We start from the raw sequence: 15,400 nt of genomic DNA, 5'->3' as shown, positions 1-15,400 counted from the left end.
CACAGTTTCTTCACAAAATGTTTGGCATCAATTTTTGATGTAGATCACCAGTAAACTAGTTGTTTTTATTACATTTTATACCAATAGTTTTATCTCATGTCTTAAATCTACTGCCTATAGACCCACATATGACCCAACAACTTGCCTCCTGTCAATTTGTAAGGAAATTATTGGCCGACAGCTGTCACGTGGAGGCCATGTATATTCCTTATACAGTATATTCATACAAAGCAGTCGGTCAAATATGTGTGTACCTTATTTTTCAAAAAAATGTCTTTAAGCTATCAATAATGTTGAATGTAAGCATTGAAAATCTCTTTTATTTACATGCATAGAACCTTCATCAAAATGGTTCTATTTAAGTAGTAAACTCTTTGTCAGTTTTATTACAACAAAAATATGTACAATAGTCAATTGTACTTAAAAAGAGTCCAGTTCTAAAGTACTTTTAATACTTTGATTAATTCAGCTGCTATATATACAAGGGCTGTTCGATGTGTAATTAACAATATGAAAATATTGCCGGAGTTATTCATCTTTGTTTTGATACATGTACCGGTATTTTAGATGAATAAAAACAGCTGAAAGGAAGCGTGACTTAAAGGAGAGCCATTGGGACGATTACATTTATAAATGTCTTTCTTACGAGTCCGAACAAACGTTTCCCCCAAGCAAATGCTCAAAAACCGGCGCTAGCAATTAACACATCTTGAAGAAAATGTCACATTTAGATCATAACGGTACCTCTTTTGATTGAAACTTATGTGGAATAGATGCATAAAGTTCATTTTTATAAAGTTTACGTAGACTTTATAAAGTAACTTGTGTTGGAACGCTCTATAAAAAATGTTTCTTGGTAACACGTCATTGTTTATAAAAGGGCTATTTGGTACTGATGACATGGTTTCATTTAATCTATCATCCTTTTATATTTAATACTTAATACTTTCCACAAGTAAATTATAGTTAACGTATACCGATGCATGAAATAGGCAAATCACCAACTTTGGATACAAGGGTATGTTTTAACAAGACAACGTCTCAAAAACGCTATATGACGTTATTAATGTAGTCGTTCGCTGAATGAGAAACAGTTTTAAACAATTCTCATCGCATGTCATCATCCGATTAGTAATTTACTTGTAAATTTGATGTACACTACAAATACAATAAGCATACATACGTAACATCGACGTTCCTCATGCACATATGCCGACACGTTGGCATCCCGCGAAGAAATTGAATTTAGCGCTTGTGTTTAAATTAGGTTTCACCACTAGGCAGCGCACCTTACATGTCCAAAATTTTGTACATTTTTCTGGGTTCCACTGAAATATTATCTTGGTATAGATAAAATAATGGAATATTGTGGATGAATTTTTTAAAACGAAAAACCTTAAAAATTTGGCATAGAAAAAAAAATCTTATCAGATTATATTTACATTTTCAACAATCTTTGTCTGTGATAACACTACGAATCAATTCTGAACCCTAAAACCCAATAACTCATAAAACATGAGTGACAATAAAAAAAATGGGCGTCTTATGGTATAACCGAAAAACGGTATTGGCTGCGCCGCGTAGTAATACATAGCATGTGCTACATAAAAAAAATAGTAGTTTTGAAATAATGATGTTTTAAAGTGTACAAATTGGAAATAATATAAGTAATAAGGAATCGTTCTTTGAGTATTATGATGTGATAATTTCGGTCGGAGCGTCGTCAAAACTATCATAAAGCCCTTCGGGCTTTATTGGATTTGACAACGCCCCGACCGAAATTATCACCTCATAATACTCAAAGAACGATTCCTTATTCCTTATATCCGTTATAAAAGTGCGCGCTCAAACATGCCTTTCAGTCATGCTTTCTAAGCTTGTTTTCAAAAACACTGTTTAGCGAATAAGGCCTTGTAACCAAGGAATTGTGACGACTGCTTTCGAATGCCTAATTTTCTACAACTTCTACTTTGTGTTATATTGTATAATTTATAAAAAATATATGAAACATTAATTGTAGTGGGTCAAATGGAAAAATAAAATTCGTCTTGTAAAGACCAAAACATGATAATAAAAATCTTAAATCATATTTATTAAAAACATGACATTTATTCAACACATGACAAAAAAGACTAGATTGTCGTTAATGTTAGCAGCACCGTTCAATGCAATATAAAATCCCTGACATTGAAATCTGGACGGCCAATGAAAGTCGTAAAATCTCTTCAGTCCTTAAAAATCTCAGTATTTGTTCTTTGAAGGGCAGAGATGGTCTTCACACCTCTGACGACTGATTTTACTTGGTATCTATTAAGGATATATCCATCTTCGTGAGTCAGGCCCTTCTCTTTCCGGCGGCTGGAAAATCTTTCCTCGTCAGAAAAGTCGTCACTACTTCCGGAGCTAGATCCTTCCGCTGACTGCCATATTAGATTCTCGCGGTCTTTCAGCCAATCAAGTTGCTCCTTTCCTTTCATGCGAACTTGTTGCAATAAATGTTTGATCCTTCTCTGTTCATACAAATGAGCTCGGCCCGGCTCCCTTGTTTCAGGAATGGGTTCCACCATGTCTTTTATGTATTTTAGTCTGGGCATTTTCACTCTCGGTTTCTCTTTTGGCTTGTTGACCGCTCTAAGTAACTCCAGTTTCTCACACCATGTTAATTCACTGGACGCGGGGACTTCCTCCTAGAACAAAGAATGGTGCATCAAACACGTAATTGAAATCTAAACCATCTGGACTGATCTTATTTCAAATAAATTATCACTTTGACTAGAACAAATACAATGTATAAAATAATGACATATACAAGAAGATAAAAAATTGAAACGCCCACATGTATGGATCGAAGACAACAATAGTAGTTACATGTTAATTATTACATGTACAAAGTGATCTACATGCATGCATGCATACGTCATTTAGACCATCAATTAATTCAAAAGTACAAATTAACAGAGGACGACACCTTCATTCTGGAATTAAACATAGATATATTAAATTATTAGTGAATGGAGCATGACAATATACTGAAGAGAAATTACTGCATTCCCCGAGAGGCCACAGAGGAAAGAAAAGAAAGCAAAGGGAAGCATGTGTGGAGTCCATGCTGATCTTTAAACGCTGTTAGTGAGATATTAAACAGGAAAGGTTTGTATGTGTGAATATAGATGCAAGTATGAGGACAGTTTTAATGTATAGTAAGAAAATATCTACATCTAACGTTACATTCCAAGAATAAAAGAGTGATTCTGCGGAGATCGTCAGACCAGTACCATAGCCTTCTCTGTGCAATAGACTACGACTACATTGGTGGACACTGTCGCCAAGCTATAGACTACAGACTGTTAATACTGAGCATTCTCCATTGTTAGTAACATGACTACATCACTACATGGAAACCCTGATACCTTAAAATGAAAGTCTACTTTCTGAGGGGGTCATAACGGGCCGCCAAGCTGACATAGGCCCTACCGCTGGCGTCAAACCACATCTGAAAACGAGGCAAAAACATAATGCTCACTCCTGAAAACTTCGGTACAATACACAATCTCATGATGTTCGTACTCTGCATAAATTATTCCAATAAATTGACTGCTTGATATCAAATGAATTTAATGAAATTACTTAGCATAAAGGTATAAAGGGATATGGTAGAAAACTACTAGAAATCAAAACGTGAAACAACGTCGAAACCGTGAATTAGGGTATAGGGTGATATATTATTTCTTACGGAAGACAATGGGTTGCTTAGTTAAGAGGTGAATCTGTGTTGAAAAAATGGTAGGAATATAAATACTGTCTACCGAACATTCATGAAGGGCATATGGAAAATGATAATTCATAAAATAAATAATGGGTTCTACTATTTTTCATACGACAGGAAATATTGTAACTGAATAAGAACATGCACATTGCTGGCTTAAAACATCTTAACTATATGTCAAAGAAAAAATGTTCTAAAATAAAATACTTAACCTAACTATAAATATAAATGAATGACAATAAAATGATTTTGGTATGTTTTGTAAAAACTACACGCATGCACATTACACGCAACTCGAAAGTGAGCACAAGCGTTACAAGGCAATCACAGTTAGTTTCTCAAGTACTGCGGTACATGGGTAAAACTGGACAGTGTTATTATCAGAGAATTACGTCTTAGTAGAGCTTGTCCTCTCCACAGCAGTCAAGTGATGTTAGGCAGAGTTAGGTGGGGTGAAAACACGTAAAGCCAGTCACCCCTTCAGCCAAGGACACGTCAGTCTTGTGACCTGCCGACTGGTCCAGTGCCTGACCCTGAGATGCCAGGATGTTGGTATCACTCAGAAGGTACTCGGCAACTTTGATCATGGATTCCTCGTCTGCTTCTCGTTGTCGGCTGCTTCTGTGGGAGGAGATGGACTTTCTGTCGATTTCTCCCTGTTCGTCTAGCTTCCAGTAATGTAGAGCTGGATCCGCTGTTTGGATTTTCCTGGAGTCTTTGCCGCTATGAATGGATCCTGTCCTCTCGGATTTTAGACTCTTAACACTACTAGAGTCCTGAGCACCAGTCGGCCTGTGGACAGGCTTCTTGCCTTTGTTATGGACGTAACCAGCATACTTCTTTCGGAGATTTTTCATGAGCTTCGTCTTACTTTCTCTCAATGACATTATCCTAGGAGTTTCTATATCGCGTTCTAGTTCGTCTGCTAAGCCAGACCCTGTTCTGGTAGATTCCAGTTTAGCTTGTTCCCCAATATTTATGTCTGCTGTCACTAGCATTCCCTTGCCATCTTTCTTTATCATCGGAAAGTCTATTCTGTCTTCTGTTCTTGATCGCAGCAACCGCGGGCTATAACACTCTGCCACTGAGATTTCTGGCATAGAGGGAGAAGGTGTTGCATCCCTCTTTGAATGCTTTGTTCTGGGCCGCGGCTGCGGGGGAGTTGAAATTGATGGGTACCATGTTAAACTTCTAGTATTTAAAACAGTAACGCTACTATCCAACATCATTTCTGTTGGAAACACGTGGTAGGTACAAGAAGGTTCTAGAGATTCGTTTTTGACTCTCACGTCTGCACCAAGGCATGCTGTAGATAGTCTACTTATGCTGATGGCGTCACTATCCTCTGAGTTATCCACATCTTCATCCTCGGATACTGACGCTCCAATATCCAGATCAATCCGGTCTGATTTGGGGGTATCCCTATTTTTTGTCTGTATTTGAAAGCAAAATTTGAAAAGCGAAACATGTGAATAATACCAACATTGTAAATACAAGTAGTTTTGAGAGGGTTATAAAGATCCGCCACCACCATATAGTTTTTACAAAAACATATCAAAACCCTGTCATTTCATCATACTCATGTGAAAAAAGAGTGTATTTTAAATAAACATCTTCATTAAATTGAATAATTTTTACTTATAAATATCTATCCTAAAAGCATCAAGCATCGTTGAAATACAACGCTTGAATTCACTAACCGTAAATTCTGGCCTAATAATAATTATCAAAAGGTTTACTTAAAGCAACTAATTAATTCCAAAACCTCTACAGTACGCGCAAAACAACGAATGGATAGGTCCGAAATACCACTGGATAAAGAAATAATGAAAATATGAGCAAGAGAATACATCGTACACCTTTTGCCATTCCAAAGAGTCCCGCAACACAGTCTGTGCAACCTGAAAGGCAACTCTACTTTACAACATGAAACTTGCATCATTCTTATAATTACTTCATAACAAAACCATGATTAACATCTCGGAATAAACTGAATCAGATACAAGTTGCATTGGGATTGTTACACGCATCTTTGACAATTATTGGTTGAGGAAATAGTTACAGATTACATATACAGAATCATAAATTTATATAAGGATTGGTTCGTCAAGGAATAAATAAAGCATTAATGCGGATAATACAACATAAATGGAACTTCAAACCTTAGTTATTTTAACAATTTAGGATTAACATTATCCCCGAGCAAAGGGCCTGTGGATTAAAGAGAAGAAAAAAAGATTTGCGTTTTACTGTTTGAAGGTATTTCAGAAGTCTTTCGGGTCACTGTTATTGTATTTTACGAGTTACAGGTGATCATTCAAACTTAAGTTAGGAAAAAAGTTAAAAACAACGTGATGCAGGTTTCATGTGCACTAAGATGCTGTGGGTGTGGGGAAAACTCTAGATACAAAGTATACTCCTGGATATCATGTTCATACGTTATTGGGATGCTCATAGAACTCGGTGGAGGTAACCGTTGACGGTCGCAATATGGTGCGACCCCTGGTGTCAGACAAAACGTGACCCAGTGACCTCACGGATACAGCGGAAGTGAGAGGACGTTGCTTCTGATTGAATAAAATAGTCAAAAATATCAATTGAAGGTGGTTGTAGAATTAAGATTTAAATACAAGAGGGGTATTTAATTGTCATGTTGTAAATTTTGAATTTACCGGGTCGCAGTAAATACAAAATTTACAACATGACAACTGTTATCATGTTGTAAATTTTGTATTTACTGCCATCCGTGAAATTCAAAGTTTACAACATGACATAATTATCTGATCAAGAGATGGCGATATGAATTCAAATAGATATGTAAAAAAATCTACATCCATTTTATCAAAACCAAAGATGTAATTCTGATAGTCACTGAAATATTAAAATAAATAAATAAATTTGAAGTTCACCAAAATTGGAGATCTGTTCTGATTTTGGTCTGTTCAATAACTTGTAAGTTTTTTGAACGAAACGTACTCTCTACATCAATATACTCTACAGTACTGAATTATTTATTTCATGGTCATTATGATCAATTTTAGCAAACCCAATAATTCCAGTCTATATTCAAGTCCTTTAGTACATGTATCTCCCGTGTCACACTGAGACTCGATCAACTGAAATCTTCTGAAATAGCTCCGTATCTTTTCAACATTACTTTTAATATCAAAAAAGAATTTAAAACGAACGCTGTGGAATTTTACAAAGGATTAGATGGTGTATAAACAGCTTAAATGATATGACAAGAAATTGTTTATGTCTTACATAGATTTGATCAGAGTATTATCTTTACAAAGCTAGCCCGGTGAATCACTGTATGGCCTATAGTGTTATAGAGGTTTATGAACCAGTGAATTGGGCCGATATACTGCCGGTAATTCCTATCTACCTGTTTGTCTGTGGCGACACATGCCAGGGTATCTAATGTACGAACTCCATTGGCAGGGGGCGCCACTGTCTCTACCGGTTTGTTAGGGTTGTTCTGCCTGAAAGAAAGCAACCAATCACCTGTGAGTTATTTTAAAACAATGTTTTAACCAATCGAACACCAATAATTTACATTACGAAGTTTAAAGGCTTGAGTTGAATAAAAAAAGATGATAAACGTTAGAACATTGTTGACCATAACTAGTATACTCTTCTTTGAGCAGATTCTTTCAAGGACTTCCAACAACAAATGTGTTACTTAAAATTTTAAGGGAACTACAACCGGTCGATTTAGTAACCATTCCAATCGTTTAATGTGAGTAAAAGCGATCAACCACGCCATTTAATTACTCATTAAAAAACCCGGCAGAAATAAAAACACAAAACCAATAATAAAACCCATTTGTGCAAAACTCGGATCGTCTTTATCAGAGGCATTAATCTCCAACCCCCAGAATCACAGCACTACAAAATTGTGTTTACACTCCAGCAACCAAAAAAAACCCAAAGAATCCTAACTGTTACAATTGTTTGCTGGTATAAAAAAACAACAAATAATGAATAACAAACAAAAGTACGAAAATAAGAAAAAACAGATTCGTTCTTATTGATTTCTTCCAAATGCTCCCAATTTCGTTAATGTATATATCCGGAAATTTATCCATATGATGTAAATGGAAATATTTTACAACTTTTTGAAATTGTTCTAATAACACTCTAGACATCAAGTTGAAAAACAACCTACAGATATCAAGAGTGTTAGAATTTGAATCAATAATCTTTCTTCAAACTAGGATAAGATAACTGATACCAGAGAAGCTGGGAAAGGAGACTACTGTTAATGCATAGACAAAACAAGATTGGAAGCGTCTATATAACAAACAATCTGAATTACAATAAATTGATATACTGTTTATCCGTCTCCTGCAAACCGACCCTGCAAGGCAGAAAATGGCGTCTGTCAACTATCTTTTTACATCTACAACTCGTCAGCGCAAATTTTGAATTTTTTAAATTTCAATTTTAATAACTATAAATCTACATATAATTTTATGCAAATGGTCAACATGAACAGATGTGATGTCAGATGAAAGTCATGAAATGAGATATGAGCTGAAACATTGCAAACAATGACAAACAAATGGATATACATGGGCGTGAATAAATACGTGATGATAACACTGAACACTTCCACTTTACTTTACGGGTTGTAAGCGTGACGTGAGCAGTAGGTATGAAGATGGACAAAATCGTGAATAAAGTCGTAATGTTAATACAGGGACAGGTTTACACAATAGATGATACAACACGTATATATACATGTACAACAGACAGTGTAGGTACACAACAGGAAATTCACAACAACAGAGCAACAAGATACACAACAGGAGAGACAACAGAGAAGCTGCTGAGCGAGAAATTCCGCAGTGAAGTGCGAGCTTACAGAAAAAAAGGCATCAAGTTCTGATTAGTTTCTCTCATTTTTGGCCTGAACATTGTATTATTACTTCTAGAATTTAATCTATATAATTATATGAAAAAATATATGTCAAGAATAAAGATTGAAATCAAAAGTATTTGGTTGGTACTACACTTACCGACTCGGCAATCGCCAGGCGCTACAGAGTGACAAAGATGTACAGAATAAGATGATCATTCATATACATAAACAGAAGTAGTTTTGTTGAGGCCAAAAACAGAATATAGCTGTAAGGCATTTTCCAAAGAAAACTCTGTAACTAATTCATTTCTCATATAAAGTTTCTACAAAGTCAAAAGTTGATGGTCTTCTCTAGCAGCATATACATGTACCAGATGAGTTAATTTTGCATTTTTTATAAGAGGCTAAACTTTTGGGTTACAATTATATCTAACATGGTAAACTGGGTACACAAAATGTTATCAATCCACAATGGAATATTAAAATCTGGACAGTTATTTGTTGAAAACATAAGGTTTTTATGCAATGGGATGAAATGGGTTTCTCTTTAATAATGTTGTTTCTAGATGCTTCGAGCCATCCTTTTTAAACACTTGACTTGAGTATATCTTGGTACGGGATTTGACATACATAGTTGTTGGTTTGTGTAATTTGGTAAGGAATTGGACTTACTGATTGGTTTGTGTTTTGCTAGTGTGTGCCTCTGTAAACTAACACAGATAAGGCATTCAGATAGATTTTCTGCTTTGTTGGGCTTTTGAATAAACACAAAGTTCTGACAACAATTCCAGACTAGCCACCAAAGAGCTAGAAAAAGGTTGTTTTGTTATAGGGCATTTAATAATCTGTCGAGTAGTAATCCATCTTACACATATTTTATTAAATGAAAACCTACCCTTCAATATTTTGAGACCACAAGTTTTTGATTGACAAAGAAGGTTAGAAAAATGTCTCTGGCATCAAAGTTATGCTCTATGCACTTATAAGCTTCCATCTGAGAATATTTTCATAAAATTAATCAATTTATTTGGTAAAGTAAAGAGTTAAAAGTCTGTATGTGTGTATGCAATTCATATACAACTGTATGCTTATTGAAAAAATAAATGATTTCAGTTATTCTATGCATGTGTCATTGTAATTGCACATTAATAATAATTTAATTTTTTTGTATGTTTAACTGGTTAAACTTTTAATCAATTCTGAGATTATAAAGACCCTTGTTTGTTTTGCTATCTGAGGATAAAGCATATTTCAATAAAGCTCTTCTACAGTGTGTATTTACTATTGGTTCTAGTTATGATTAAATATTGAACAAATGGCAACACAAGTTTCACCCTTTATTGACATTTCCTGCCGATCAATGGAACCATTAGAACTCGGAATACACCTGAAATCTGATTCCTTAAAAAGAGTAAAGCTGAAACCACCAAGACTGGAGTTCTACAATCAATACACACATAAAAAAATCTATTTAGATTTAGATAAGAAGACAGTCCACGACAATCAGAAGGACCTTCCCATTGTCGATAGAAAGAAAATGATTTTCATGAAACATTTAACAGTCAATGTCTGCAAATGTTTGCGATTCTAATGTTCCAATTATATAAAAGGGAATGAATTTTACTGTGAAGCTGGGGTATGGAAAAACTATCAAGGTCTCAATGCAATGTAATCATGAAATGTACTGAATTTTTCTAAGATGGGTAAATTTGCACTAAATCCCAACATCCCGCTTTTATAAAGCTTAATACATTTAATTGATTAGACTTTGATCTTTGCTGATAATTTTAAATGGAATTTTCTTCTTCAAGCTTAAACCTGTATCACGCTGAATGACTATCAAATGTCATTTTGTATTTTAAGTTTAACCACACAATCTCTACACTACGAATCTTCTACTGCTTTACAGTCTATACATATGTGGCTAGTTTCATCAGGTTCTACTTTCTGCTTGTATTGACTTTCCACATTGAATCAAGTTCTTCTGTAGAATATACTTACTTGCACAATTTGATATGAAATGATCTTTAGAGAGAGAAAAGTGGAGTTTGTGATATGAAATTTGATATAGCAACAAGCATGTCTAAATTATAATTTCATCAAATCTTTAATCCAATTGTGCATTTCAGGGAGAACCTTTTAGTTTTTGTTCTGTACTCAATCATAAATCAAATTGATTCCAATACATATTACGCAGGATTTTAACGATCTTTTTTAAAGTGATTCAAAGCCCCCTGCTTTAATATCTTAAGTAATCTATCCCCTCATTAACATGATAAGAAATGAATTCTACTTCACAAAATCTGTACAAGTATTGAATCAGAGCCTACTTAAGCCAACCAATAAAGTATTTGAAGAATAATCCGTACAATACCATGTGCACATAGAATTCTGCAAGTGAATGACTTGTTTTCCCTAATGAGTGCACACTTCTGTTTTTTGGGCATTTTTCCAAAATTCAAGTCATTTGTAATAATCTTACAATGCAACTGGAAAAGAAATATAATCTTATTTCTATTGCACCTAAGTAAATTTTGTGCAACTTTATTCAATAGATATTTTTGTAAAAGAGATTAAAAAAAATGTGAATTTCCAAGTCACTGTCACTCAAATTATATATACTGACTTGGTTGATAAGGTGATAAAATAGCTTCGATAAATCACTTCTTGAAGTTGAAAGTAAAACAACCCACAAAAAGAAATTATACATAAGTATTGACCAACGAATCATTTTGAATACAACCAAATATGTCCCTATCGATCACATTCTTGGTGGGGGGACCTTTTTGCCAACGAACCAACAAAAAAATCTACTCATTGCTGTACCTGTGTATTTACATTTAGAATTTAAAATACTTTTCTATCAAATACAACTCAAGTGGCAACCAAATCTCTTTCTGAGTGAAATAGCTCTACATAATGAAACGCAGATAACCCAATAATTGCTTGAATGCTTGACAAAATTGACTGTCTAAATTAGAAACTGTAAATAAAGTCCATTCATTCCCTGCCGTGTTTTGGACAATGCATAACTTGTCTGATCACGACACATAATTGTTTGAATTTTTAAAAAGGTTTTATCCCTCTCTCTTTCTTGTCTTTATCCCTTGTTTGCTCTCTCTCTCTCTCTCTCTCTCTCTCTCTCTCTCTCTCTCTCTCTCTCTCTCTCTGAAACACTTGTGATCTTGTGAGGAAAGTTAAGCAGGCAAATAAACTTAAACTGAAGTACAAGGACTGACAAAAGCTATGACAATCTCTACATGCTCAGGGTCTAGAAACAAGGCACTTTGTCAGTCCCTGAGTATACACATGCAAAGTTGCAATACATGTATGCATACAGAATGTGGGCTAACAGTGTTTGATTATATAAATACTTAATAACAGAAAAAGGTGCATATGATAAAACTACAAAGAATTTACTACCTGACACCTAAGAAAGTGTTCCTCAGTTTTGGTCTGCTAATGAAGAGAGATAGACATGTTTTAAACACTTAAGGCAACCAAGATGCAATACATGCCAAAAATGGAAAGCATGTCATCATTGAAGCACTATCACATGCAGATGATGAATAAGAATTTACATTCCTGTGTACATACATATGCAAGATTCCACAAATAGTGATTGAATAAAATGTGCATGCCCTGATTCTGATTTCCAGTCACAATTATCACCCATTTCCATGTAATACATGTACTATGATATTGCCTGGTAGAGTTCATTAAGAGGCTAATCCACCATTCTATTTCTTTGATACGTTTGTACCTCCTGGGTTTAACAATTTGGAAGCTAGGTTGATTCTTTTAATATGCATGTGCACACTGTTTATACGTACACTATGAAAACCGTATTTCTAAACAAACAGGTATTCATGCATTAGCAACCCAAATCTCTCTCACCTTCAGGGCAAAATATTTTGTGTGACAATTCTCTCAATACTCAAAATGTGCAATGTGTTCAACCAATAAGTATACATGCCCTATCATCCCTTATTTCATTCATTGCACTAACATTTGAACCCAAGAAAAAAAACCTTGCATACAAACACAACCCACATCCCTTTCTATAGCTATTTTAACCATAGGAAGAATACCTTAATTTTCAAATCCTGTTGAATAAAATAAATTTGTACTTTGTTAACTTTGTTACTAACAGATCTCATAAAATGATACTTATGATGTGGTTAAAACTTACACAGATATAGGGGGGCGCTTCACTTGACCATTGGGAGGGGCAGCAGGAACAGACACTTTGGTAGGGACTTTTCCAGATGTGTATACTTTAGCCGACTGCATACGAGGAGAGGGCTGATCAAGTCGCTCCGAGTTCTGAGAGTCGGTTCGACTTGACCACATTGTCTGACAGTCTGGAGACAGTTTGTACTTATAAGCTTGGCTATTTCTCTCGACATGATGGTGATGGTTGTGCTTTGTACAAATGTGTCCATTCGGGGTGTGGGGTGTACTGGGTGTTTGATGAGAATTGGCACTTTGTGTTCCGTGAGATTGAGAATGATTAAATCCTGTGGTGGATGTCAGAGTTCTATTTGTTGAGTGTAAGGCAGCTGTCAGGTATTTCTGGACTTCTGAGGCACAAGGAGGGGCACCACAGTTACACGCATTCTGGTGCTGGATATGAACATTAGAGGGGGACTGACCATATCTACGGAGGCCATCTCCTTGCATCCGGTCCAAAGCACTGTGTGACTTAAAACCTAATCCAGTAGTATGGTCCCTGCGGTATTGTTCAATGTAAGCTCGGATATCCCCATAGTGTTTAAAAACAAAGGGATCCTGAGTAGGAACCTGTTTGTTTCTGTAATCACGCCATGAAGGCTGAGATTGTTTAACACTTTCTTTCTCAGGTTTGCGTAGCACAATTTTGGGTTCGCCAAACCATCCCTGAATATCTTCATTCTTCCCAAGAACTTTGGAATTCACATTCTTTGAATCCGTATTACTGATGTTGAACTGAGAGTAGAGTTCATCCGCTTGAAGAATTTCAGCTTGTTCAATCAATTTGTTCTGTAACTGTCTATCCAAATAGAAATTAAATTCATGACTACATTCTGTATTTTCTTCCGATGTCATATCCCTGCGAATAACGGAGATCGTCATTTGAGAGGCTTAAGACACCCTTTCTCTACCATCGCAGACCGTGCCTACTTCTGTTGGCAAGCAGACAGCATTGTTTTGGCTGTTCCCTTCAAACAGGTGCGCGGATTCACGAAACTTGTTACTACAAGTGTTTAATATAATCTAGGTCGAAATATTCTCCATTAAAAACAGTTCGTGATCAATAAGTGAAATATATTTTTTTTTCGAATCAAACAACTGAAAATCATAACACTTATATTTTCACATGCGACTCTAAACACTTGCTTATTCCTCGCAACAGAGGTGTTAAACAGAACAGCTCACGTTTTCAGATTTTCTATGTCGTAAAATATTAAAATGTTGTGATTATGAATTTTATTCGATTGCACAGCTTCCATTTTCTTGAAAACAATACAATTAATATAAAAATGCTTTAGATTAATTATTTTTTTTATTTCATAAGTGTGCGACAACATATTTCAAATAACTCGTTCCAGTGTTGATTCCTACAGTCTGGTGTATTTTAAAGAACTTTCTAGCGCTTTATTTTGTTTTGTTTCGGGACCTTTTAAAGTTAAATCTTGTTTAAAATCAACAAATGTGATAAATAGTATTCAAAAATATGTTTTATAAAATGTTTAGTGATTTTCATTCTAATATAGCTATTATAACTTTTGATATCAATATTGATTTCAATGAGTTTAAGTTACAATGTATATTCAAAAATGGGCATACACATGTACGCTTTTATTAAGTACTGAAATGGGTAGATTTAACATACTCATATATTTAATTATCATTCATCGAATAACTCATACAGCAGGGGAGGGGGTGGTGGTGGTGGCAAAGTTTCCCTATGAAAAAAACCCCCAAACCCCTTCTTGCGGGTCAGATCTCATCCAAGATCGTTCAAATTCATTTTTCTTAATGTAAATACAAGGAAAATATCTGTTTCGAAAAAGGGGCAGGCCACCCGTGCCACCCCCCCCCCCCCCTTATTGCTGCTCTGTGCCAAAAATTCAGAGGTCAAAACAAAAATTAGTTAATATTATTAAGTTGATATTTGGATAAATGTAAGTCTAAACCTTTTAACTTATATATCTTATAGATCTAAAAAGGAATTTACTTCAAACTTGATCATGAGCTTCTTTAATTGTAAAATTTTTCATCTCTGCAAGCTATGATATATTGGTTTTAAAAATGCCTTATTCGTAATTAGTGATTAAAGAAGGAAATTTAATTGCTTCTTTTATTTTTTATTTGTATTACGGTGTGTGATTTTGTTGTTGTTGTTGTTGTTGTTTTTAGTGTTTTTAAAACACACAAAATTACCTCTGTTTGATACAGTACTGTACATGGTTCGATCAAATTTCCATGTCTGATTTCCATCGAAATTGTTTTGAAAAGTAGTACTTTCTTCCATTTACCTGCGGTAGCTGATATGTGGTTTTTACAAAATACTTTCAGTAAAAAAAAAAAAACAAACAAATCGTATCATTGTATTAATCAAAAGTGAACTAAACTATATTCTTTTTAAAATTAAATTATTAATCAAACGTGAACTGACAAACCAAATTAATGTATTTAGTTTGTACCACGTCTAATTTATACAGTAATAACATTTGTTCGGTTTTTTCTTAGGCACTGAAAGTATTTTGAAAAAATTACATCAC

General features: G+C 34.8%; 1 protein-coding gene across 14 annotated transcripts; it reads right to left on the bottom strand.

Moving 5' to 3' along the window:
- Positions 1 to 2,073: 2,073 nt before the first annotated feature.
- Positions 2,074 to 14,061, bottom strand: LOC105331672 (uncharacterized). Of its 14 annotated transcripts, none has more exons than XM_020068673.3 (9): positions 12,826 to 14,061; positions 12,057 to 12,092; positions 8,791 to 8,811; positions 8,103 to 8,129; positions 7,155 to 7,251; positions 6,205 to 6,333; positions 4,243 to 5,199; positions 3,411 to 3,493; positions 2,074 to 2,687 (listed from the first exon to the last, which is right to left on the bottom strand). In XM_020068673.3, exons 1-8 carry the CDS (start codon positions 13,746 to 13,748, stop codon positions 3,425 to 3,427), a joined length of 2,259 nt encoding a protein of 752 aa, XP_019924232.2. In that variant the 5' UTR covers positions 13,749 to 14,061; the 3' UTR covers positions 2,074 to 2,687; positions 3,411 to 3,424. The 14 variants fall into 14 exon arrangements, 12 of the variants coding, with proteins under 12 accessions (XP_019924232.2, XP_011432275.2, XP_011432270.2 ...); XR_010711351.1 differs by having other exon boundaries at positions 2,621 to 2,687; positions 4,275 to 5,199; positions 8,088 to 8,129; XR_010711350.1 differs by having other exon boundaries at positions 2,643 to 2,687; positions 4,159 to 5,199; positions 8,088 to 8,129.
- Positions 14,062 to 15,400: the final 1,339 nt, after the last annotated feature.

The sequence above is a fragment of the Magallana gigas genome, chromosome 2 (genome assembly GCF_963853765.1).
Source record: "Magallana gigas chromosome 2, xbMagGiga1.1, whole genome shotgun sequence".
NCBI lineage: Eukaryota > Metazoa > Mollusca > Bivalvia > Ostreida > Ostreidae > Magallana > Magallana gigas.
The sequence above is the reverse complement of the archived record's forward strand: the minus strand, read 5'-3'. Positions and strand labels throughout refer to the sequence as shown.